Source organism: Sebastes fasciatus, chromosome 1 (genome assembly GCF_043250625.1).
Source record: "Sebastes fasciatus isolate fSebFas1 chromosome 1, fSebFas1.pri, whole genome shotgun sequence".
NCBI classification, from domain to species: Eukaryota; Metazoa; Chordata; class Actinopteri; order Perciformes; family Sebastidae; genus Sebastes; species Sebastes fasciatus.
The window spans coordinates 11,285,968-11,313,711 of NC_133795.1; the positions used below are offsets into that span (position 1 = coordinate 11,285,968).

General features: G+C 41.1%; 1 protein-coding gene across 1 annotated transcript; it reads left to right on the forward strand.

The window, feature by feature from the left end:
• Positions 1 to 2,076: 2,076 nt before the first annotated feature.
• LOC141764090 (uncharacterized) lies at positions 2,077 to 27,382 on the forward strand. The gene is made up of 11 exons (XM_074629033.1): positions 2,077 to 2,258; positions 5,777 to 6,802; positions 10,774 to 12,426; positions 12,886 to 13,495; positions 21,660 to 21,766; positions 22,416 to 22,512; positions 23,251 to 23,401; positions 23,958 to 24,070; positions 24,180 to 24,367; positions 24,494 to 24,579; positions 25,916 to 27,382. The coding sequence occupies exons 2-10, from the start codon at positions 5,787 to 5,789 to the stop codon at positions 24,567 to 24,569; spliced, it is 4,011 nt and encodes a 1,336-aa protein (XP_074485134.1). The 5' UTR covers positions 2,077 to 2,258; positions 5,777 to 5,786; the 3' UTR covers positions 24,570 to 24,579; positions 25,916 to 27,382.
• Positions 27,383 to 27,744: the final 362 nt, after the last annotated feature.

Genomic DNA, 27,744 nt, shown 5'->3' on the forward strand with positions numbered 1-27,744 from the left:
ACAGCTTCACAATAGATGCTGCCCTGTTATATTTAATATTGTTTGAATGTATAGGAATTTACAGATAGCGTTTTAAGACAGAAAATGAACAGCACTTCCTCTTAGGGCCCCTTCTGTGAGGCCCTAATTAACTCCTTATTGTAATGCGGCACAGACTCTGTGGCACACAATGGAGACAGCTTCCTCTCAGTGACGGTCTTTTTTAAGAGGAGACCCCCCCAGATGAATAGGGGAAAATAACTCTCTAATAGCCATCACCATGACACTTTGCCAGTTTATTACTTGCTTTATTACAAATATTTTTGTATTACAAGTTTTCTGAAATTTCATGTTTAAATATGCAAATGAGGCATGATCTTAACAAATATGTGCTAATTTGTATACATTTCCAAAATAGAAATTTGAACATTGGATAAAGCAGTTTCAAAATTAAAATTCTTATCTCTTTGTATCACGCCATAAATCAGAAAATATTGTCAAAAGGACAAAAAAATAAAAAAATTCTCCATATTTTTAGTGATAAAATGTTCTGGGCAGCAGCAGCTCAGCCCATAGGAACTTGGCTTGGGAACCGGAGGGTCGTCGTTCAAGTCCCTGAACGGACCAAGTACGGACTGTAGCTGGAGAGGTGCCAGTTCACCTCTTGGGCACTGCCGAGGTGCTCTTGAGAAAGGACCCGAACCTCTAAACTGCTCCCATGGCGTATATAGTATGTGTAGCATGTATAATACTAATAATAATAGAGTAAATTTCACTGTGTACAATATGTGTGTATATGTACACTACAATGTGACAATAAAAGCTGAATTACATTTACATCAAATCAGGCTATGAATGATATATAAACAAACCCCTCAGTAAATAACCTACAGAATATAGATAGAAATGAAACTGGAAAGTCTGGTGTATCTAAGTGCTACTGAAGTAGAACTTTCTGGCTCCAAGTATAAGAAAAAAAAACTCATTGTTTTCTGAAGTGTTATGTTTGAAAGGTCCCATATTATAAAAAAGTGAGATTTTCATGTTTTTTATTATAAATCAGGCTTAAGCCCTATATAAATACTGTGAAAGTATCGAAACACTCAATCCACAGGGAAATACACACAGCCCCGTATTCAGAAACTCTGCATTTGAAACAAGCTGTCAGGATTTCAGCCCATTCGTGATGTCAAGAATATACAATATTTAGACCCTTGACACAATTTTAAACGTAAACATTCTAAATGTGTCCCAGTTTATTTCCTATTGCAGTGTATGTGAATGTCATCAGCTGACAGGAAGTACACATGGACCCAAGCTGTTGTCTAGCAACGCGATTCTGTTGCAATTCCGTCAAAATGCACTAAAACGGAGCGTTTCAGACAGAGGGTGAATACAGGCATATTCAGACTGACAGTATGAGGAAAATATATATATTTTTTAACATTACAGCATGTAAACATGTTCTAGTAGAAACACAAAATACAAGTATGAACCTGAAAATGAGCATAATATGGGAACTTTAATATGCAAATGAGGCATGATCTAATGCTATCTTTTGGGAGAAATCTACAGATGCAAATAGACAAAGTTTCTTTGTTTACCAAATTACCAAAAAAATTAAAGTGGTAATTATGTTCTTTAAAAATTGGAATGATCTGAAATTCGGACTCACTAGTGAGAGAGACCAAACTAGGAGGATGACTAGTAGAACATGACAAGCACCCACATGTTTTTCATCACAACTGACAACTCACAGAAATCAATGTGAAACATATATTTACTTTTCCTTATTATGCCATGATCACATTAGTGGTTGTTTATGTAAATGTGTTATATAAACAAACACTAATGTGGTCAAGTGACTTTCCACTAGTCTGAAAGAAAACACGTTATGGAAGCAAAATAGCCCAAAAAAATAAATACAAAATTGACCAGTGTATGACAAAAAATTTTTTTTGCCAGGGGTGTCTCACCTTTTTTGTCGCTTTTATTTTGAAATAAACCCACGCCACTTCCTGTTTAGTCTCTGTGCGTAACGTCACTTGACGCACGGAGCAGCGTGCTGGAGCTCTGCTGGAGCTGGTGGAGCTGAGGCAGAGAGGGAGTGTCTGTCTGCTGGGCGGAGGAGAGGAGCAGTCTGACGTCTTGTTGGTGTGAAAAACACACTCTGACAACAGCTCAGCAGGCGAGACGAGCGCGGAAAACTGAGGAACACTTTTCTTTTTTAACTTCTTCCCACTTCCTTCCTTCCTGCATGACTACGTGAAGACAAGAAGGTAAAGAAACGTTATACTGCCAACCGTTAAATATCTCCACCGTTGGAAAAGTTATGTTATTAAGAGCAGGTGCACTATCTTTTATCTGTTTCCTAGCTTTATTACGTAAATATGTGGTTGTAAAGTTACTGACTTATAACATTAAAGCATTGTCCTCACAAAAGAGCCCAAGACTGACAGTCTAGCTTGAATTAAAGTTCGCCTACTTTACATTTCACTTTCCTTTGTGTCCACTTCCAGAGGACTCAACTGCTGGTTCAACGACTGGGAGGTCATTGTTGTGACGCGTTTATTAGTAACTTATTAATGAAACATATGAGCTGATATAACTGGGTAATTGCACCGTTTAATGTAAGTTAGTAAGTAAGTCAAGCTTTATTTATATAGCACCTTTTAAAACACACTGTTACAAAGTGCTTCACACACAAAATGAAACATCAAACAATGATGAAAACAATGAAAAATATGCTACAAGTCATCACATTACCAGAGTTAAACCACAAACACTAACGTTATATGTGGTTAGCTTGTGACAGCATCACTCTAAAGAAGTTAATAATACAGTGTGGGACATCTAAAGGAAAGTGTAGCCTTGGCAGGGCAACAGGCACTAAAAGGCAAACAAAGATAAAGATTAGAAACTACAAAAATCCCACCAGCTAAGTGCTGCTGCTGCTGCAGAATGATTTTTTTTCACTGGCTCTATGAATGTGGCCTAAATAAGCAACAGAAACCAATCCATCAACTGCTGCTTTATCTAACAGACAGTGTTTGTTTCTTAGGAATTCAACTGTAAAAAAAAAAAAAGAGGAGGAAAAGCAGAAACAAACAGCTTTGAGAGTCCAATCAGATCCCATTATTATTACACAATACTATGCAAGCCCAGAGGTGCTGCTGTGTGTTTGAGCAAGGCATACAAAAACATGGAGGATGGGTTAAATGCAGAGAGTAAATTTCACTGTGTACAATACAATGTGACAATAAAAGCTGAATTACATTTACATCAAATCGGGCTATGAATTATATATGAACAATCCACTCTGTAAATAACCTTCAGAATATAGATAGAAATGAAACTGAAAAGTCTGGTGTATGTAAGTGCTACTGACGTAGAGATTTCTGGCTCAGAGTATGAGAAAAAAAACTTTTCTGAAGTGTTATGTTTTAATATGCAAATGAGGCATGATCCAATGTTAACTTTTGGGAGAAATCTACAGATGCAATTAGACAAAATGTAGTAAAACTTTGTCAAACTCTAAGGAGGCTTCTGCTCCACTGTTCAGGAAACTGACCATTCTTTCAGTTTATGACATAACTATTCATCAGATATGTGTGTTTATATATAAATATATGTTCTTGCCTTCTTCTTTACCATCATCGTTTAGCAACTTATTTAAATTAAATTCTCAAATTCATTCACATAATACATGCAGGTTAATCATCTTCACCTGCCTTTTTACAAAAACAAAACATGGCCAGTACTCCCTCAGATATCGTGGTGTACAAATATTGAGCACCAAAATACATGTTATTTAATGTTTCTTAGGAATTCAACTGTAAAAAAAGAGGAGGAAAGCAGAAACAAACAGCTTTAAGAGTCCAATCAGATGCCATTATTACACAATACTATGCACGCCCAGAGGTGCTGCTGTGTGTTTGAGCAAGGCAGCAAAAAAAACACATTATAGGCCCTAACATGCACAAATACCTCAGTCCACACACAGACTGGCTGTGTGATCTGGAATCAATAATCTAAACCAGCTGTGGATTGATCATGTGAGAGTGACACAGTTGAGCACTTTTGCTGACAAACACTGAGTTGCACAGTATCAAACTGTGGGGCGTGGAGTTACCGGTTTGTGCTTAAGTATTACAGGTCAAACCAGATGATAGTTCCTCAGCTATTTTTGTGCAACAATATTGGAAACGCGACTGTTATCTTTTTTTCACATGGTGGTTAAAGTGACCTTTCTTCTGCTCATGTGACAGCAGACTGTTTATCTGTCAGTGTGGTTTCAGTTCAATTGGAGGTCTGGTGTGTCTTTTCTGCAGACCATATTCATGATGTGTGTGTGTGTGTGTGTGTGTGTGTGTGTGTGTGTGTGTGTGTGTGAGATGACTCATCAGGCCTGCTTCAGTCTCTGACAACATGTCTCACACCTGCCTGTTTTGATTCCTATTTTAGTATTTTTTTTTTAATATTTAGTATGGTTTAAAAATGACAAAACTGTGTGGCAGCTCACTTTATTTCCACTGTCAAAATCACACATTATAACGTTGTAATATCTATCTATCTATCTATCTATCTATCTATCTATCTATCTATCTATCTATCTATCTATTTTCAGCCTATTAATTTACTTTCTAAGGCTTTACTAGTACAATGTTTATGTCGAAGACACCAACTTGTGTTGAATTGATTTTAGCAGTGTCACCTAATCACATGACTACAGCAATTTACTTGCTGGGTGCACTTTGAAGTGAGGAAGTTATCAAAGCACTGTGTGTCAAGTTGTTCTAGTCATAAATCAGAAACATCAAACATGAATGAATGATAGAATTAAAATAGATTTCGAAAGTGTATAAGGGTTTAGAACATGACCATAGAAGGATATGATGATCATTCCCATGCTCTATTATGTCTCATAAGTTGTTGCATCAATTTTTGGCTTGATACCATTTGTTACACAGATTGTGTGCTAAACCTAATAACTTTTTTTACCATGCAAGAATTGATAAAAATTATCAAAAATCCCTCCAAAATACCACATTAAGACACCAAGACCTTGAGGAACACCATAGAAAAAGCCATATTGTGATTTGGAATCAAAAACTTTTGACATTTGGAGATTTCTGCAAGAATTGCATTTTTCGGTGATTGGATGGGGGGCACTTCTGTTCTGTAAACTGCTCAGAAACCCCCTTATTGTCAATCTACCTAGGAAGCCATCCATCCTCTGAATGCTCTAGGTCTGTAGTTTGTGGCTGTAAAGTTTCATGAGGCTGTGATTATCCTAGAGGTCACCACAGGTCATGTTATACAGTCAGGTTAAGTTTTAAAAAATGGTCTCAAAGACATTCAGTTTACTGTCATAGAGGAGTAAAGAAACCAGAAAATATTCACATTTAAGAAGCTGGAATCAGAGAATTTTTTTTTAATGACTCAAACCGATTAATTGATAATCAAAATAGTTGCCGATTAATTTAATAGTTGACAACTAATCGATTAATCGTTGCAGCTCTAATTTAAAAACTAGGCTGAGGAAGAAACAAGGTAAAAATGATCCCAACAGGAAGAGTTGTCATAGTTTCTGGTGTTTATTCAGGGTGATTGCTTACTTTCTCTTTGCCCTTGCAGAAGTAATGTGCTTTCAAAAATGTAGACAGACCAGACTCATCCAGTTTTCATTGTTAAAACATAACCAACTGCCTGTCTCAGCAGAGAGAGATAATGTTTCTTTGTTGTAAATACATAGTTTTCACTGTGTGTAAACACTTTCTCTCCTCCCCTCTTTCAGCAACACAGTTATGGAGAGCTCCATTGAGGTTTCCCAGACTGATGGCACCTCTAACCCCAAGCCAGCGCTGGCCCCCAAACCTCGACTCACTCCCAAGCCCTTCTCCCTGCAGAAGAACACCACCATTCGCTCCATCCATGCCCCGAAGACGGTCGCTGCAACTTCTAAGACAACAACACAGCAGACTGGAAAACCTAAGGCCACAGGTGTCCCCAAACCGACTGTGCCCACCCCCGCACAGAAACCCCCTCAACAAACCACCACCTCAGATTCCAAACCCAGACCTGGAAGCGTGCTCCCCAAAGACCAACCAAAAGCAACCAAAGAAAGCAAAGCAAGTCCACATGGAGAGGATAAAGTTGATTTTAGTGTAAGAAAATCAGATCCAGCCTCACAAACTGCTCCACCCAAAGAGACGCCCAAGTCCGAGCCAATCCAGAGAGATGATGTCACCCATGCAAACCACAAAGTATCCACGGATACTGTAAACTCAGAACAGATAGACGGAAAAAAGAAAGAAGACAAAACTCAGACGTCTGTCATCCAAAATCTTAAAGAATCAGGAAATGATGTTTCCTCTGCAGACAATCCAGCACATCGATGGGGCGGCAGCAGGAAGCGTCTGTCCATGGAGCTCACCTCCAAGTTTGAGTCAGGTGGCCTCTCTCTGCCCCCACAGCCAAGTGTAACCACCTCTACAGCCAGCACCAAAGATGATGCAAACAAGCCCTCAGATCCAGAGCCGAGCCGGACGACATCAGAGCCGTCAAACAGAGAGAGCGATGATGGTGCACTGAAGGAGGATAACAGCGAAGGAGGCAGTATAAAACGCAGAATCAGCCTCCTCTTTGACTCGCCATCAAGGCCAGAGGCCGTGACAAAGAGAGATGAGCCAGAAATCATAAATGGTACAGAAAGTGTAAAGGGGGTCAAGGAGAGGATCAAAAAATGGGCCACGGAGACGATCCCTGAGGGTCCAAAGACTGAGAAGAGGCCTCTGGTTGCACCCCGACCTCGCTCTAAGAGGTGAGCGAGATTCCTTTCATCTGTGCTGTTTGTATTTAGTAACGTGTTGAGACATGAGTGAAAGAAAAAGAACATTCTCTTGCAAGTACAGTCAAGCAGGAAGTTTATTTTAGGTTAATGGCACATATTACATGATTATGATTGGCTGTTATTGGCCAGGGTTATACTTTTCATTTTAGATTTAACAATGCAAAACATCCAAAGTCTTTTCATGTCCACACTTAAGACTTTTAATGTCAACTCAATTTCAATTCAATATGCTTTATAGAGCTCAACGGTGACCGCCCACGTTTTGAACGGCTGCGGAAGAGAATTTCCCATTCAAAAACTCCATTAACGTTTCAGAAAATCTTTATATACAGAGTTTTAAGCATGGAACCAAGCCAACCAGCTACGAGAATAATCGTGCCCATAAAACATTTAATTTGGAGCAAAAGACAAAGGTGCAAGACTGTGTACATAATTATTTTAAGAGTGAACCATTGGGAATGGCGACTCACCACCTCTGGAAACTCCCGAAAAACGTTTAAATAAGGCTGTTAATCAATTTTTAAATATTTAATCACGATTAATCACACTTTTTTTATCTGTTCAAAATATACCTTAAAGGGAGAATTGTCAAATATTTAATACTCTTATCAACATGGGAGTGGGAAAATATGCTGCTTTATGCAAATGTATGTAGATATTTATTATTGGAAATCAATTAACAATAAAAAACAATGACAAATATTATTCAGAAACCCTCACAGGTACTGCATTTAGCATAAAAAATATGCTCAAATCCTAACATGGCAAACTGCAGCCCAACAGGCAACAACAGCTGTCAGTGTGTCAGTGTGCTGGCTTGACTATGACTTGCCCCAAACTGCATGAGATTATCATAAAGTGGGCATGTCTGTAAGGGGGAGACTCGTGGGTACCCATAGAACCCGTTTACATTCACATATCTTGAGGTCAGAGGTCAAGGGACCCCTTTGAAAATGCTCATGCCTGTTTTTCCTCGCCAAAATTTTGCGGAAGTTTGGAGCGTTATTTAGCCTCTGCAACACGCTAATATGACATGGTCGGTACCAATCGATTTAGGTTTTCTGGTTTCACATGATGCCAGTAGCTTCACTCTACCTTTAAAACTGAACCCGCCTCCAAAACAGCAATTGTGTTGATGCATTAAAGAAATCAGTGGCGTTAAAACAAATTTGCGTTAACGCATTATTATTGCGTTAACTTTGACAGCCCTACTTTTAAACCAACCGTTGTTGATTTAAAATGAAAAACAGATTCAGCAAATGCATGCCTTATTTTTCACTTCAAATGTTTTCAGAAACACATTTCGGTGAACTCTTCGTAATATAAGACAAAGTTTCCAAACGAGTTCCGGCTTGAAATCGGGAGCAGCACGTACGAGCACGTACCCTCACTAGCCATTCGCGGGTGCATTAAAACATTCCCATGATAACAGCATGCTCCACCAATCTGAGAAGTTGTTGTTACATTTAGGATTATGGGTAGTGTAGTACCTTTCCGTGACATTGCGAATAAGTATGTTTTTCTTAAAACAAGGTTGATATCATACGGGCTTGTGGCTTCTACAGGAGCATATACCATTGTTTCATAATCTATTACCTCGTGGTCAGTCTCCCTTGGATGGTTATGACATTTTGGCTAAAAATCTAAATCCTGATTCAGAATATGAATGGGATATTCACTTCCAGAAACTCACTGTTGAGATCTATTGGCATGGATAAGGACAGTGTTGTTGAAGGGTCAAGTAATAATGAGATTATAAGAAAAAAGAACAATTCATAAAATCAAGAAAATAAAACAAAACAACTCTTGTTGTAATTTATCTTTCTGCTCAAGTATTCCTTTTTGTAAAATTGGTGCTTCATTGGTGCATATAGAATCCACAATGCAGAGTGGATTGTTTTTTCTCCAGTCTCTCCCATAATGTCTCCAGGTTTCTGTCAAAAAATCATGGAGAGATGAAAGCAAGTCTAGAGCTGTTTGGCATTTGAGTGTCGCCAGCACCAGACACCAGCTGTCTTCTTTGCTTTCGTGTCTCCTAACTTACTGTATTTTGTGTGGACATCAATAGCGGTGTGGTAAATGAATAACGTAGCCTGCAATATCAAGATTGTGGCCAGATTTATGTTCTCAAATAATAAATCTAGATAAGAGTGCAAACAAGGTCACCGTGAATTTTGAGATTAGACGTCCAACCTACGAGTACAGAGTAAAGAGTTTGTTCACCCATTTTCTCAGGTGCCACCTGGTATCTTGCCACTCAGGTAGTTTTGTTTATTGGCCCGGGTTTTGAGATTTCTGTTTTGCTGCAATTACTATTACTATTACATACTATGGATGTAAATTGAATTTAGTTTGTGTTGCAGCATTGAAAGTTGCATTCAAAAAATTCAACAGCAAGATGTCCTCACTGGTTTGAAGACTTGAGATTCACTGTCAACAGTCAGAACTTCTTTATCACAAAGAAATAGTTCCTATGAAAACTGTTAACAGTGTGTTCTGTGGATGATCCAGAGTAACAAAAACAGTTTCTGAAAAGACACTTTGCTGTTGAATTTGTAAAAATGTAAACGTTCAGTGCTCTGAGCACCACAAATGAAATCCACCACAATTGTGGTGTCAAAAAGGCAGAAATCTTAGAGATGATTTTTTTTTGGCAAATAAAACAAAACAATCTGAATGGCTAGAAACAACAAGAGGTAAGTGAAAGAATATATTTTGTGTATTGTGGATGGACCAAACTAACCCTTTAAAGGAATAGTTTGACATCTTTTGTAATACCGATGAGAACATCGATACCACTCTCATGTCTGTATGGTAAATATGACGCTGGAGACAGCAGGTGATTAGCTTAGCTTAGCATAAAGACTGGAAACGGGGAAACATCTAGCCTGGCTGTGTCCAAAATCTCGAAAAATTCAGGATTAACACATGGAGTCTGGAGTATCTGCTGGTTGGCTGGCAACCTCACTGCAATGGCAAGACTCCAGGAAGTCACAGCGCCAGACCAAGAGTTTCGGCATGTAACTCCCATGGAGGTATAATAAGTCTTGCGGAAAAAAACCTGCAGCCCAGAAAGCTCTTTCTCCATAGACCACCATTGTAAAAGACACATCTGTAAAACTGCTGACAGGACACTTTGAACTGCAAACAAGGTTGATTATAACTCTTGCTGTTATGAATTTTTGATCCATTGAGGTTTTATGTTTGTAAAACTTTCCTCAAGCCAAGAAAACCATTTTGGTAATGTCACTAAAATGTGAAGTCTGTCGGCCGAGCGGGAGAAACACTACTGCGTAAATTCAGTGGGCTGCATAAGCCGGAACTAAACCCGGAAGCTAGACACTGCAGAGTTGTGTCTAGAAGGTAACACACAAATTGCAGAACTCTTGCGAGATGGTTAAGGTTAGGCATTTACCTTGAATAATTAAGGATAGGCATTGACCTTGAATGGTTAATGTTAGGATAGGTCGTCGGGCAGCGAGTCTCAAGAGTTTTCGCAATTTGCGGGTTGCCTTTTAGACACAACCCTTTTTTGGCATATGCACCAGGTGAGCAGTACTCATTGGACTGAATAGGCACCATCTTGGGGTCAGGTATCCAGTTCTTATTATACATCCATGGTAACTCCCCGTAAAACCACAACTTGTCATTTTTACATAGCATATTTATTACTGAGCTTTAGAGGTGCTGGTGGGCAGATATCTTTAACTTTGGACAGAGCCAGGCTAACTTTTTCCCCCTGTTTCCAGTCTTTATGCTAAGCTAAGCTAACCTGCTGCTGGCTGTAGCTTTGTATGTAGCATCCAGTCATGAGAGCGGTATCGAAGAATATGTAACATGTGCTTGGATGTATTGAAATGACAGGTCTGAGCACTGCCATTGATCCGTGGACAATTCTTTTTTTAATTTTTCACCTTGAATTACTGTTATCTCTTTCACAGCTTTGAGCCAGCAACTGCTCCAACAGCAGAGAAAAGACCCAAAATGCCGCCCGTTGAACCTCCTGCAACCGGGACACCAACCAGTCAGGCGGTGGATCTTCCTTCAAAGGTGTCCCCCGCTGAACAACCCACAGAGACACCAATGGAAACATCTGAAGATGCTCTTGCTGGAGTGAAGTCCTCGGAGAGCTCCAGAGAGACATCAGGAGAGCATGTGCAGAACAGATCAACAGAGGGTGATGTCCAACTGCTTAAGCACAGCTCATCTACACCCCACACAGCCACTGAGGAGGGAGACTCAAGTACTCAACATGGTCTAAAGAGGGACAATGGCAAACGCCGCTCTGTTCGCTTTGGCGTCGTGGAGAGAGATGATGGTGGGCCTCCAGTGGTCCTGGGCTCAGCGTCTGAGTCCAGTGAAGAAGAAGGAGAAACTTCTGAGGATGAAGCTGAGGAGGACATCTCTGTTTCAGTGCCTGTCTACAGAAGAGCAGGAGGTCTTCCGAAGAAGGATGATGATGAGGTGCAAAAGCAAGAAGAGGAACGACTGAAACATCTGGAATTTGAAAAAAGACGGAGAGCCGAGGAGCACGAACAGGCAAGGCTCAAGTTGGAAGAGGAGCGGAAACGAAAAGAAGAAGAGGAAGAAAGGGAGAAAGAAAAGGCGAGGCAGAGGGAAGAGGAGGAAAGGGAGAGAGAGAGGCTGAAGGAGGAGGAAATGGAGAGACAGAGGAAGGACGAACGGGAGAGAGAAAGGATGAAAGACGAGGAGAGGAAAAGGGAAAGGCTGAGAGAAGAAGAGTTGCAGAGTGATAGAGAGATGCAGCTGATGAGGCAGAGACAGAGAGAAGATGAAAGAGACAGGGCGAAGCAGAAGGAGGAGAGACTTAGACAAGATCAGGAGGAGAGGGAAAAAGAGAGATTGAAGGAGGAGGAGAGGAAAGAGGAGAGACTGAGGGAGGAAAGAGAAAGACAGAGGCTGAGAGAGGAGGAGGGGAGATCAAGTCACGACCACGAGGAACACAGATTGGAGGAAAAACTGAGAGCGAAGGAAATAAACAAAAGAAAACAAAGAGAGGAGGAGTGGGAAAAAGAGTGGGTGAAGAAGACGGAGAGGCTGACAGAAGAAGAAGGAGAGAGGGAAAGAGGGAAAGAGATGGAGTTGATGTGGCAGAGTAAAAAAGAGGAGGACAGGGAGAGAGCGAGACAGAAAGAGGAGAGACTCAGACAGGAGGAGAGAGAAAGACTGAGAGAGGAGGAAGAGAGATCGATTCCCGACCACGAGGAACACAGATTGGAAGAAAAACTGAGAGCGAAGGAAATAAACAAAAGAAAACAAAGAGAGGAGGAGTGGGAAAAAGAGTGGGTGAAGAAGACGGAGAGGCTGACAGAAGAAGGAGAGAGGGAAAGAGAGAAAGAGAAGGAGTTGATGTGGCAGAGAAAGAAAGAGGAGGACAGGGAGAGGGCGAGACAGATAGAGGAGAGACTCAGACAGGAGGAGAGAGAGAAAGAAAGATTAAGAGAAGAGGCGATGGAAAGAGAAAAGGAGAGGCAAAAGAAGCTGAAAGAGCAGCAAGAAAAAGAAGAAGAGATGGAGAGAATGAGGCAAATAGAGATGGAGAGAAAGAGAGAGGAGGAAAGAGAAAGGGAGAGGCAAAAGAGGCTGAAAGAGCAGCAAGAAAAAGAAGAAGAGATGGAGAGAATGAGGCAAATGGAGATGGAGAGACAGAGAGAGGAGGAAAGAGAAAGGGAGAGGCAGAGGCAGCTGAAAGAGCAGCAAGAAAAAGAAGAAGAGATGGAAGGAATGAGGCGAATAGAGATGGAGAGACAGAGAGAGGAGGAAAGAGAAAGGGAGAGGCAAAGGAGGCTGAAAGAGCTGCAAGAAAAGGAAGAAGAGATGGAGAGAATGAGGCAAATAGAGATGGAGAGACAGAGAGAGGAGGACAGGGAGAGGGCGAGACAGATAGAGGAGAGACTCAGACAAGAGGAGAGGGAGAAAGAAAAATTAAGAGAAGAAGCAATGGAAAGGGAGAGGCAAAGGAGGCTGAAAGAGCTGCAAGAAAAGGAAGAAGAGATGGAGAGAATGAGGCGAATAGAGATGGAGAGACAGAGAGAGGAGGAAAGACGGGAAGAGGAAAGGAGGAGGCAGATAGAGAAAGAAAGAGTGGAGGAGATGGAGAGAAAAATACGAGAGGAATTAGATAGAGAGCGAGCACAAGAACTGGAAGAAAAGCTAAGAATGGAGTTAGAGAGAGAAAGGGATGTGGTGAAAGTAGCAGAGCCAAATTTAATCAGCTTTGACTCTGAAGATTTGCCCCCAGAGAGTCAGGTCGAAGTTGCTTACGACGACTTCTCCGTCAGACCCGCTTTGATCACAGTGGATTTTGACGACTATTCAGTCAAACCGAAGAGATGGGGCTCGCAGGCTAAAGTAGAACCTAGTCCGCCCATCCAGAGTTGGGCAGCAGGCCCTGTGGATAACTGGGAAGTTGAAGCGCTGGCACCCCTAAATGTCAGTCCTCGAGAAAATAAAGTGCCAGAGCAGGTGGAAAAACCAGACAGCCCAGAGCCTACATTATTAGCCCAGGAAAGTCAAGAGGAAGAGGAGGAGCAGAGGCCAAAGGGGGAGCAGCTCATCTCCATAGAGGTGGAGGAGGAGGAGGAGGTGCAGAGGGAGGAAGAGACAAAGGAAGATGAAGTGGAAGAAGAAGACGAGCAGGAGGTAAATACAAAATTCAGTCCCATTCTGTTGGAATGCAGCTTGATTTGTACCCACTCTTGATAGATTTTGTTATTGTGAACACCAGCATCGTTACGTGAAATTGAAATAGAACTGACAAAGAAAGGGTGAGGTCAAACACAAAGACAGGAGTGTACTTGTAAATGTGGTAATTTCACCACTGAATCACATCAGCCTGGCATCCACACACACCTCCCCATGCACCATCACGTTGGCATTCCTGTATCACGAGGGAAAAACATCTTGTTATACTTGCTTCGACCTGATTCAGTCACAGCTTAAGAACGTGTGTTTGTACGTGTGTGTGTGTGTGTGTGTAGGTGTGTGTGTGTGTGTGTGTGTGTGTGTGTGTGTGTGTGTGTGTGTGTGTGTGTAGGTGTGACAATGAAACAAGCATGGCCTGAAATCTACATCTACGTGCCATGTGTCAGTAGTAGTATCTGCCCTTGCTGACAGCGAGAACTCATTTCTTACAATAAACAAAAATACTAATAGTGTTGGAGAAAGATAAGTGTTGACTTAGAGGTGTGACGATAAAAAATAAATTGTGAATGTGTACGATTTTCAATCGTGCAATCAAATTTCTACCCCTGAAGATGATATGTCGGGTGTGAGAAAAATACAGTTCCAACTGTAACCGTACATCAAACTGTCTGAACTCTATGTCTGATGGTGCACGTACTATATGTAGATGTGAGCATGTGGTTATCGCTGGAAGAAATCTTACAGGAAGTGAGTTTATGACTTCCTCTGCATCTGTCTCGCAATAGTCTGTCTGCTGCTTTCATTTTGCTCTTATTTAAATAACACATTTATTTTCAAAGGCAGTTTAAAAGATCAAAACATTGCATGAACATATGAAAGGGGGATGGATTATTTCTCATGGGCGTCTTGGATGGATTATTTCCAGCAGCTATGGGTGAGTTTTTACAGATTGAAATGTTACCCAATGAGTGTTAGTGGTTTCGCAGTGAATCGCAGAGTCAGCACAGCAGTTTGCACCTCTGAGCGGGTTCCACTTTATGTGTTTTAGATTTATTTTCGGTGTTGTAATGCAGTACGCCAGCCTCTCCCATCACCATATTTATCCACTTGAATTGGAATGAGTTAGCTGCATTGACCACCATTAACTGAACTAATTAAATCAGCTTTGAATGCACTACATGAGTATGTAGACTATCTGTAATAGAGCAGTCCAGTTTTGAGCCAAAGCACCCTCATAAAATAGCTAAATTAAGTGTAAGACAGCTTTATGTAACTTATGGGTTGGCAATATGACAATATGTACCACGAGACAATGTAGGTTTGTCATCCATCAGAGATTTCGTCATATTGACATCTCTTGTAATATTAGGTCATTGTAAAATGTGTTTTAAATCAGTGAGCAGCATCAATGTGATGAAGTACTTTGATTCGTTAGCTGAAGATATAGTTAGACATTTTGGGAAATACGCTTATTCGCTGTCTTGTAGAGAGTTAGATGACGAAATTGATGCTGTCTGTATGATAAATATGAAGCTGGAGCCAGCAGCTGCTTAGCTTAGCTTAATTTAGCTTGGCTTAGTTTAGTTTAGCATAAAGATTGGAGACGGGGGGGAACATTTGCACTTTGTTATCCACAGTTACTTCAGTTGTTAACTTCTGGGTGGACCCACGAATACACGTCAGCACTGTATTGTAATGCTGAAAGAAGTAGTCTTGGGAGTGTAATAGTCAGTTAATGTTGCTGGGAAATGTTAGTCACCTTATTAGCCTCATTATAGGTAATAGAGAAGCAGACCAAAGTGAAGCTTACAGCCTAATAACACACCCCCAAAAAGCTATTTAAAGTGCAAGGTCAAGTACATAATGTGACTAAATGAACAAACGCTGCATCCTGCAACAGAAATGAACATAAAAAATCTTCAGAATAACACGGAAACTTGATCACACTTTATTATGAAAAGAGTCAAGGCAGCAAACACAAACAATTCAAGGTGAGTGGCAGCTTATCAGAGCCAGTCAGCCAGTCAAGACAGATCGGTTCACCACCTGTTTGAACATGCAACATTTTTTGCAGAGTTAGAAAACACTGAACTCTGGAGCACTGAACTGTGTTTGTGTGTGACTTATGATATTGTGTTTCTGTTTGCTGCGCTCATGCTTCGGCAAACAAAACAATCCCACAAAACCAGTGAGCTCCTGTAAGGAAGCATTGTACATGCAGTACATAGCCACTTAGCTGCTATATGGCCATTGGAATTGAAGGTCATGATTGTGAGAGTCTAGTTTTCACCACTGAGTGGCGCTGCTGCTCTTACAAAATTGCACTTCCTTATTCTGCACCACAACAAGTTTATGTCATGTAGAGCACCTTTCACTGCTATAATATGGACAACACAACACCACAGTGAAGTTTATTAAATAAGTTTTTTATGCTGCAAGAAAACTAACACAGCAGAGATACTATGTTGTGGCAGAGAAAAGCTTTTATTTTGACAAGATAGAAAGAGGAAAAGGTTTACTGGGCAAACACAAGCTGTGCAGCCAACCGTGGCATGCACCTAGACAGACAGACAGATGGATGGATGGATCTTATATAGTGAGAGGAGCCGAGGTGCTATGTGGTCATCATGTCCTCATTTGGATCTGGTCAGCAGGGCAGCGTGTCAGAATGACCGTACATGGTGCCCCTCTTTTCCCAGTCTCTGCCCCCCTTACACACACACACACTTTCTGGCACACATACACACAAAAGAGGACGGGCTAAACCACGGACAAGAAAGTTCACATGTCCACTCTCTCAGTCGTCTAGTGCTCAAACTTTCTCTCAACTTCCCAAAAAGTCGCTTGTTTTCAGCCTGCTCCTCTCACAAAGACCCAGTTCATTCAGTCACCTGCATCATTTACCTACGGGAAGAGAGCGCAGTGGAGGGGAGGTGCAGAAAGCACCTAGGCCCAGCCCGCCGCACCTTCCTTCCCTCGGGATTTTCCACATTCGAGCACAGACCTCCGCTTTGTTTTGACGTTTTGTGAACTCACTCAGGTGTGGAGGAGATAAAGAGGGTGATCTACCTCTCTGTACCTGGCTCTGGATGTCTGGAGTGGTAGATATTTCCCACGCTGCTTTTCCTTTTTTTTTTTCCTGAATGGAGTGAACTGGGACGTCAAACAAACAGGCGTGACTGTGGTAGAAGAAGTCTCAGCAAAAGAGAGAAAAAGGTTCACATGAAAAGAGGTAATCTTTAAAGCTGCTGGACTAAAAGCTTCATTGCTATTTTTTTTACTTACAAAGTGAAATCTTTGATGGAGAGTTCTGTCAGTGTCTTTTCAAATGGATCGTAATGTGATGATGGGAAAGTCTTTCCTCGGGACACTGCCGTTCAGGATGTCACATCCATCATAGTGAAAGCTGCAGTGGAATAGTGTTGTTACAGTGCAAACACATGGCTGGTCAGACTATTTACTTCTCCGCTGACAGCAAATAATAGACCGTTCCATGAAGTTTGTGCGACCTGAACCATAACAATATGCAGAGAGAGAATGCATCCCGCTCAAATGAAAGATGGACTATATCTTGTCTTGTATGATGTCAGAAACCTTTTTCACAAAATACAATTTGTGCTCTTCTGCTTGCTGAAAATGACAACTGAAAGGCAGATCACAGACGCAGCTTCCTGACTCAATCCCTTCATCTCTAACAAAGCTGAACCTTCATTTTTGTGGTGACCCAGTTCCCATGGTGACCCCAGTGGCCGGACGACCAGCTGTGTGAGCTTCTCAACCATGCAGTACTTTGGAGGGAAGCTGTCGGCCGCCCAGCTGCATGTGGCGGGCTGGGTGGGCGGCGTGCGGCGCTCCTTGCAAGGGGCACTGGAGCTGGTGTGGGGCGCTGCAGAGGAGAAGCAGCAGGAGGAGGAGGAAGAAGAGGATAAAGAGGAGGAAGAAGAAGAAAGTGGAGATGGAGGAGGAAGGTTTCAGAGAGCTATGTCACCGCTTCGTAGCTTCGCCAGACGTAGCAGGAGATCCTTGCGTCGCTTCTCCGTCAGAAGTCGGCAGAGTCTGCAGAGGAGAGCAACTGAAACCTGCTCTGTAAGAGCTGATGTAGTAACCCAGAAGCCTCTGAAATGTTCTGTTATTATCAAATCCAGGTCACGTCTAATGAATAGAATTGTTAATGACAATCAGGTTTGGCTGGCTCATTTCAGTTGACATTTGGTGATCAATGATTAATGAACATAGCAGCTTTTATGGCCTGGGTTCATCAAAGGGTTGAGGTGCTTTTTATAGTTTCCACCAAAGCCCCATGTATCCTCATAGTCTAATATTTCCCCACCCATGTGTTAACTGATAACCATGCAAATGTGAAAAGGCAGTAGGCAGTAGGCACTGGCAGTCCGTTTCAGGAAGGACACAGTTATCTGATGAAGTTGTCCAAATGCAGTGTTTTATCAGTGTGCATGCATGCCCTTTCCTCTCTGTGTCGCTGGTGTGTGTCAGAGATAAAGCAGAGGACTAAAACAAAGTGTGACACAGTTAGACAAAGTTTATCTAAGTATGCCTGACCATGTCAGCGCCCTCTGCATCTATGTCTGCTTTTAGTTCAAGCTGATTACGTTTGGCTGTTGCCATTTTACAGCCTTTTCACAGTTGAAATTGCCATTTTGCCTTCTATATATCATTACATTATAGCCCGTTGCATTAGATTATAATTATGTTTTACTTACATCTTACTGAAAATTGTGCGCAAGACAAAGTTTATTATGTTTTTACATTGTAATATATTCCTTGTAATTAATAGGATATGTATGAACACTGCTCCACACTACTGGTACTATCATATGAAACTAGAAAACATAAGGAATAGACTGATACCAACCATGTCAGCTTAGCTCGTTGAGAAAAACGCGACATAACGCTCCAAACTTGCGCTAAATTTTGGCGAGGAAAAACATGGCATGGCAATTTTCAAAGGGGTCCCTTGACCTCTGACCTCAAGATATGTGAATTAAAACTCTGAGATGAACAGAGTGAAAACTGTATCTTATTAGATAAACAGATGTTCACAAACTGCATAATTTGCAGTTGAAAAAAGGTAATAAATCGCAATATATTTTATCACAATACTCGCAAAATATTTAAAATTGCAATAACATTGTCTCGTGACTTAAGTATCGTGATGATATCGTATCGTGAAGCCTCTGGTGATTCCCACCCCTACCTCCAATGTAACACTTTGTCTAATAGGTCTACAGGAAATATGCTGCCAAAACAGCATAATAGTAGGGTACATGCATCTGATTTTCTTTATACTAATCCCTTGCTGTACATCTTATCATCATCTGCTTTGGAGATAAAAATGAATGTATCTTTTGCAATACAGGAGGTAGCTTTTTGAGACATATACAGGCTGAAATCTGTCTTGGTATTTTTGTATTGTTTACTGAGGCTGCTGACTGCAATGTGAGTGTGAACGTGTGTGTTTGTGTGTGTTTATATATGAGGGTGTACGTGCAGAGGAGCCACAAAGATCAAAAGGTGAAAATAACCTGCAGGCTATATCCACTTTTAATTTGATGATCCGTCACTTCCCTTTATTAGAGGTTATGTTTTGTTGACTGTCTTCATCCATTGTTCTGGATTAGAGTCTCGGTTAGTTGTGCGTGTGGCTTCTTTAGATGTTATCTTCTCCGCTACACCACAAACAAGCTGTCTTACACATTCCAGTGACCGTAACAAAAATGTTTTGGAGGTAAACTATAATAAGGCCCACTCTGTCTTGACTTGCACATCCTCCGCCCTCCCGAGCATATTTTACTGGCACATTCACACAGTAGTAGTGCTGCAGTTTAGAGCTGTAGTTTCTTTTATGGCGAAGTTTTTAAAGCATCTGTTTCTTATGTCTGCACTTAGAGGTTGTTGTTGTGTTGATGGTTTTACAATACTTGAGCTCTGATCTAGCTCTGATAAACCCAGTGGGCTACTTCCGGGTCTGAAAAGTGAAGCCAATGCAGAAGTGCCTTAAACTTGCATTCTTTCGATTAGCCAGCAGGGGGCGACTCCTCTGGTTGCAAAAAGAAGTCTGATTGTGTAAAAGTCTATGAGAAAATGACCCTACTTCTCACTTGATTTATTACTTATTTATGAGTTTGTGGTCTCAATTGCTAGTATCAAGTCTTCTTCAATATAGCATGATGTTCATTTAGTAAATTATGGTCCCATTCACAGTCAAATAGACCATAAAGCAGGGTATGCTTTAGGGCGTGGCTACCTTGTGATTGACAGGTCACTACCATGGTGTTGTCCGGTCTGGGAGTTATCCGTGTTTTCGTCTTACAACTTTAACCCTTTCACAGTATGTTTTCAGTTCATGAAAGTTAATGTTAACATTTTGGTCGCCTAAAAATGTCTTATTCAGCATTCAGTTGTACTTAGCTCCACCCTTTTCAAGTGCAAACCTTTTTAATGCAAGAAATTGGTCAAAACTTAAACATGAATTAAATATCCAGTCTGTAATGTATATAGTATATAAACATAGAACTGAAATGAATACACCGATACCCAATCCAAAGACTATAGAAGCAAAGAGTCGAAACTCTGGTGCTTTTTTGACAATAGCCGCCAGATGGCGCTGCGGTAGCGCTGCCACCACTTCCATTTATGTCCATCATTCAATTTATGCTCCTCTGGGAAGCGGCCAGGCAAAAAAGTTTAAGTAAGTAAATATTTATAATAGTATGCATATTTATAATATTTTTATTGTTCAACAAAGGCCATTTCGGCAGAGAATTTAAAATTATGACAATCGAATAGAAATAATTTAGTTTTATCTTTGTACGGCACTTTGTAGGCGAACGTTTTACTGGCGCCTGGTAGTCGCTTTCAGTTCAAAATGGCGGAGGCGTAGCCCTGCCGCTTGGCCCCAATGTTGCAATGGAGCGAACAATTGACTTTCACTTTTTGGCAACATACGTTCTTTGCCCGATCCAGCTATTTGAGACAGTATGGGCCCGATATCCAATCCGGTATCGGTATCGGTGCCACAGATCCCACTGAGGTACACTTGCCCATTGTCTCATTGTTGCATACTTGTTGTGCTGCCAAAGAGGAAACATTTAGTAAATGAATCAAGTTTCTCTTTGAATTCACAAGAAGTTTTTTGGAACAGTATGAAAGGGAGGTATTAGAGTCACATGATGTACTGCAAAATTATCTAAATTACCAACATTAAAAACTTTGTGAGCTGCAGTGGCTGCTTCCGTAATGAAGGTGGGAGAGATTCAGAATAATGGTGGTGGAATTGCACTGCTGTAGACTGTGTCTGTGTTAGAACAGACGTTGTTTTTCCCTGCACCTAAACACAGTCTGTGGTTATAGGAAAATCACTAGAAGCCTATTCATTCATGCCGTGATGTTGCCAAATAACAGGCATTGTGCAAATGAAGCTGCTGTGAGCCATGAGTAATAAATGGACTTATGAAGGAGATGAGATGTGTGTGAAATCAGACGGAGGGCATGGGTGTTTACCCGAGTGTTGTTTTGTATCCAGGTGACAATATCAGACGGCACAACGTTGGGATGTGCCCCTTGACAAAATGTGAAGTGAGCTTAAAGGAATGTTTGCGAGGAAGTGCACAGTAGTTGCTTTTGTTTGGAACGTGTGTACGTGTGTGTATGTGTGTATGTGCGCACCCATGCATTCCAGCATGTGGGCGTGACAGCATGAGTGTGTTTGGTGTGTCTGTGTGTGTGTGTAGGCATATAGGTGTGTATGCCTGTGCTCATGGTGTTTGTTGAGGACAGCCCAGCCTCTGTGACCGGCTCATTAAAAGATGCATGCTTGGCTGGTCCTCAGTCCTCTCTCCCTCTGTAGTTACTGATCTTGGCTCAGCACACAGTCCGTTTTCTCCCTGCCTCAGCTCCACAATGTGACGTTCTAATATGCAGATTTACAGAACAAAAGAACATTTACGTCATTTGATTTTGTGTGATCGAGCAGTCGATCCTACTGGTAGATATCTGCACATGCTCAACATGAAAGTGGAGTTGAGTTTGACAAAATATATCCCACAATGTCAAATGCTTTTGTTATGTTTTCTCTGGTTCTGTGGTATGTTTTCTTGTTTATTTTCAAATTGAATTGAATGTCTGTCTTTCTGTCTCTCAGGCACCAGTTAATAGTTTTAGCACAAACAGTGAAGACACTGATGCTTTGATTGACACCGAGCCAGACCAGCAGAATGAGGCCTACGAAAAGACATCTGAAATTGACAGGTAGGAAGAAGGTTGCACTATAACACAATACACGACCCCCACACAAACACATAAACTGTGAACTGACTGTGCCTTTCCGGGGTTTTGTGTCCTTCATCTACCATGATGGGAGACGGACAGGACTAGACAGGTTTAGGTGTCATTCCTCATGTCTTGTGCAGAAGGTGTGGTTTCACATTGAGGTGATTTGATTCAAACTGAGCACACCTGCAAATAGAAGCTCTATACTGTAGCTGTCGGACAGAGAAGTCTTATAGTAGGCAGCCCGAAGGTGCAGTTTGGAGTGCCGAGTTTAGCTCTTTAGTGGAGCATGTAGTGTATCCAATTTGTGTTTGTTTGTTTGGCTTTAAATCCATCTGCGATTTGGACTTTGCAATGACAAAACTTAAATATTCAGCATAATGAGACATGCAATTTCTGTTTATTAAACATAAATCCTGTGACAGCATAACCAAGTGTAGCTGCATGCTGAAATGTGCTATCAAGTATTGTCAAGAGTTGAGCTCTCTGTGCCCCCTTGTGGCTAATAGAGCACAACACAGAAACTCAGAAATTGGACTAAAAAACTCCTTAACGTGAACTTAAAGCATCTAAAAAATTCCTGTTTCCTTCACACATGATTTTAAATAGCTTTCTTCTTCTTCTTCAGTCCAAAGCCTGTCCCTGACGAGGTTCCTGAAGTCTCCCCTGAAGATGTTGACACCACTGATTTTCACAAAGAGCCTGAGCTGCCTCCATTCCCTGAGGTTGGTGATTCTTTACTTCTAAACCTCCCCTCTTCATGAATGGTGACAGCTGATGTCTCCGGCATCCGCTACGAACATTAAAGGGATAGTTCAGGTGTTTTTGAAGTGGGGTTTTATGAGGTACTTATTCATAGTCATTGTCTTACCTACAGTAGATGATGGTCGGCACACCCCAAGTTTGGAGAAACAGACAGAGTATCGGCACGGGAGAACAGCAATGTAATGCTGTGGACAGGACTGGCAAGCAAAACGTATTTTAGCCATCTAAAAGAAAGGCTCACCTAGCTGCTTTGAAGAGAGCATAGATAAGTTTCACTTTCAGTCCAGTTCCCGGTCGGAAAGGGTTGTCTTACAGCAAGATATACCAGTGAAAATATTCTAAATATAGCATATACTTAAACGGATATAGATTCTTTTAGGTGGCTAAAATACATTTTGCTGCCGGCCCCATCCACAGCAGTATAATGCTTTGGTTTCGTGCAGTAACTCCTGTCTGCTGACCGTTATCTACTGTAGGTAATACACCGACTATAGATAAGTACCTCATACAACCCCACTTCAAAACACCCGAACTATCCCTTTAACATATGGTTTGGTTGTTAATTTGCAAACCTCCCTGGGAAAATGCGCACTCTTGCATCTGCACCGCTGTAGTGTAATGGTCCGTTAATACACAGCGGTGAATACAGTGTGTTCTATTCATTGCTTGCTAGATTCTGTGTGTGTGTCTGTGCACAGAACTCCACTCCGCTCCTCGACACCAGCGCACAGAGGTCGAAAGCCACTCTGGGTAAGAGTAGAAGTCGAACTCGCTCGCGTCCGTCACGCTCGCTCCGTGGAATTGTGTCTCCGGTGGACGGCATGGACTGGAGGAGCTCCGACTCTACAGGTTACTACTGAATCCATAATGTTATTACTGCATCCATGATGTTATTACAGCATCCATGATATTACAGCATCCATAATGTTACCGCAGCATCCATAAGGTTACTACAGCATCCATAATGTTACTACAGCATCCATGCTGTTATTACAGCATCCATGATGTTATTACAGCATCCATAATGTTACTACAGCATCCATGCTGTTATTACAGCATCCATGATGTTATTACAGCATCCATAATGTTACTACAGCATCCATGATGTTATTACAGCATCCATAATGTTACTACTGCATCCATAATGTTACTACAGCATCCATGATGTTATTACAGCATCCATAATGTTACTACTGCATCCATAATGTTACTACTGCATCCATAATGTTATAACACCATCCATAATGTCATGAAGTCTACATGAAGAGCTAGAACTTCAGTTAGTATTCTTTTTACATTTCAAAATAAACAAGCGAACACATCCGCTTCAGGCGAAAAGCAATAATGGAAATGTTGATTTACTGCATGTTCTGACTGATCTGTTATATTATGTCTATGTTCTTAGATGAAAATGACTCATCTTCTAAGCACAGGGAGGCGGACTCTGAGGAGAAGCCTAAACCTCCCACCTCTCATAGAGTCCCCATGTTCCCTGGTTTGAGCCCTGCAGCCTTAATTGTAAGTTCTCTTAGAGTTCGAAGAGAACTTAAGTATACTATGTATTCCAGTTTTCATAATACATAACAAATTTGAATTGAGTAAAGTGTCCTTAACTTTCTCCCCCCAGGCTCAGTTAAAAAAGAAAACAGGTGGACGAGGAAATGGAGGAGGAGAGGAAGCCGAAGAAGAGAAGGAAAGTGAAAATGAGGAAGCAGCACCATCTCCCTCACAACTGTCCCGCTCTCCTCGCTCTGCCGCTCATCTCGCGGGGGCTGCACGAGTGCTGCCACCCATAGGCGGACCCACGGACGGAGGGTGAGAAATTGAGTGTGACAGCGCACAAAAAAAATCCTAGAAATTATGAGAAAATGATTATTTGGAATGTGTTTTAATCATAACACTCCTCTGACCTGTGACTCTGTGTCACTCTGTGTCACTCAGTGGCGGCTCCTCTCCCGCTTGGCTGAAAGAACTGAAGTCTAAGAAGCGCCTGAGTCAGTATGACGGCGAGGCTTAGCCAGACGCAGGTGAGTAATATGAATGAGGTGATAATTGAAATACCAAAGACACATTCTTTGCTACATAATAGAATATTATTTTAAAAAGAAAGTTTATTTAAAAGAAAAGAAGAGTTCTGCTGTTTCCCTGCAATCGACTTGGGAGCATCGTTATCGTTATTGGGTATTTTAGAGTCAGTACAACACAAGTCAAATGTTCCTCTGACATTTTTTACATTTTTGTAACTAGGGCTATCAATCAATTAAAATATTTAATCGCAATTAATCGCATGAGTGTCCATAGTTAATCGTGATAATTGTGATCCAACAAACGCAAGTCTTTCATCGAGGAGACTGTTCGTGTCCTGTGCGTTACGTTTCACTTTCACTTTACTATCATTCATGTCCCGTGTTCACAACGTCAAGTCACATTTTCACTGTATAAACGTAGTCATTTTAAGCTAAGTTTAATTCACAACATTACCAACGTGTTTACTGCGGCCGAAAAGTGACGCCGAGGGGCCGTTAAGCACGTGTTTAGTGCGACGGAAAAAGTGACGCCAAGGGATCTGACAAAGCGTCACTATGTGACGAGTCGGGATAAGAGCGTGTTGGATGCACATATAAGATAATCCAGTGGTCACTATATATGATTAAAAAGCATCTTTTGGATGACTCTCCTATTTAGCAACAGAATTCTGATACTGGCTTTAACAACAAGGACATTAAAGCTTTCATAACTCGTGAATTGCTTGTGATATGTCGAGCATTATACAGGACTTAACAGGATCAGCCATAGAGAAGCGTTGAGCACGGACATTTTGACATTTTTTTGACATCTGGCTTACTTATACCTTAATTACTGTAGGAGTGAAGGCATTATTTAAAAGGACTAATGTGCTTGTGAGTCATAATGCAGGACAGCTGAATAGGTTTGCGATAATAGAAAGCGAATGGTTTGAACTCTCCGGCAATGCTGTCAGGAACGCTCGTGTTATTTAATGCGTCTGTATAATAAACTGACAGCAAAGACAAAAACAGGAAGTGGGCCAAGCTTTCTCCTATCATGATTTAATCTGCACAGTGGGTAGAGACATCCTCATTGTGGCTGAATGCAGTTTTCTCTGCTTGATGCTCTTTTTGTAATTGCTGCTATATTTTGCTCTTACCTTTACGTACAGCTATAGTACAGGACATTTCGATGTAACAGGGTTGTGGATTTGAGTGCCACTTGGGCCACCCATGCTGAAAATGAATGCACTCATGGCAGTGTGGAGTACTTACAGATAAACCCATCCAACAAATGTGATAAAATATATTACATAAAGTCTGTGATTTTAACTTTTCTTCCTCTCGTTCCCTTCAGTAGACACCGTGCCTTTGCTGTTCAGCAAGAATAAATCCATCTCAGTTGCTGCTGCTGCTGCTGCTGCTGCTGACAGACACCTCGCCACGATTGCTCCATTTTCCACTTTGAGTGCCTTATTTTGGACCTTTACTGAGATATGCAGGAGGGGAATTCAGGCTTTTGCTGAAAGTAGAGGCCATCAGGAACTTTTCCGGCTTGTAAATGAAATATGGTGCCAAGGCTATGTGCCAAGACTGTGATGTTTTAATGCAAAGTACATGTTTTTATCTACTGCTGTACAGAGGCTCAATGGAATTTAGAGCAAAGCCATGGACTGTCTTATTGTTTGAATGTGTTAGTCCAGGGGACTGATGACACTAGGCCTTCAGCAGGGTACCTACCTTCACACGTATGTACAGAAAATACTGAATATAAATAATGGATTGCACTTTGTGTGTGTTTAGTTTAAATTGTACAAAATGCCTTTTACATTATCTTTCCAATCACAGCTCGTCGCAAGTAAACCTTTATGCACTTTAAGAAAATAATATAATAAATTACCGTCCATACAGAACATCTAAGCAATAGAATCATCAAGTACCTAACTGTAGTAACATGGTCATGGGAATTTTCCTATTTGTTACACCATGAATGTCTGTCTTCTCGTCTTCAGGTCCACAATAGAGTGCTGCAGGAATGAGTCCTAAAACCTGGAAATGAGTTAGCATTTTAGCACTTCACTCGTCTCAAAGTCAATGGTTTTTTTTAATGGGTTTTTAGTTAGATACCTGGAATAAGGTCTGTGGTTAACACAAGCTTAAGAGATTGTTACTTTTTGTTCTGCGATATAAAATACGTCAGTAAATATCCCACTCATGAAAAAAAGGCGGTTGGTAACAAGCGGCTAAATGAGACTACTAAACGTCATCACACTGACTCGTCCGCTTTTAGCTTAGTGATGGTGATGTGAAGTCATACAACTGTGGTGTAGTTAGTTTATAGCCTAACGTTAGCTTTTTACTTCTCGCAACTGCAGTCACACTTCAAAAATCATAAAAGTGGTGTTCATTTGTGGAGATTATCTTGCTGAACAAAACTTTGTAAGTATCATAAATGTGTGTTCATCACAGAGTTTATTTTCTGCAATAATCCAAAACCAAATGGAAAAATCCCGTTGTCTTTTTGTGGAGGGAACCAGGGAGATGCTGACTTCCTGGTTGGCATACAAAAATACGTCACCCCTGCAGCACTCTATTAGCTAGTCAAAACATCAACAATGACCTGGGAGGACATTTTGAGCTATAACAGAATCAGGAAGAGTGTTTTTTAAAATCTTAAATCCATAAAAATGCAATCATCTGCTTTAGATGCTTTTATGTGCCTTTTTAATGTTAAAGAGTGACTTAATGCTGTAATCATTGATGATCAACATATTGTATGATAAGAGGAAATTGAGGGAATTTTATTAAATCTTTTTTATGAAATGCATTTGAGTGTGTGTTTTTGACGGGAAATTTGCACACTGTAGTGCAAAAGGTTTAGGCGGCACGGGCGCATGAAGACGCACATTACCTGCTGGTCAGTTTTAAGATACAACTTATATTACAATATAGTCTCATTCATGTATTGTAAGCAGCCTTAACCCTGAACAAGGGATGTTCAGGAGTGGATAAAAAGTCAGCAGTAGATGTCACATAGAAGTGGTGTACATCATCTGAAAGCTGGGAACCTGATGATTAACTTGAGATGCAGCTCAGAACTGTGGGTCAAGTTGTTCTAGTCATAAATCAGAAATAAACATGAATTAATTAATAAATGCAGGGTTTAAAACATTATGATGGAAGTGT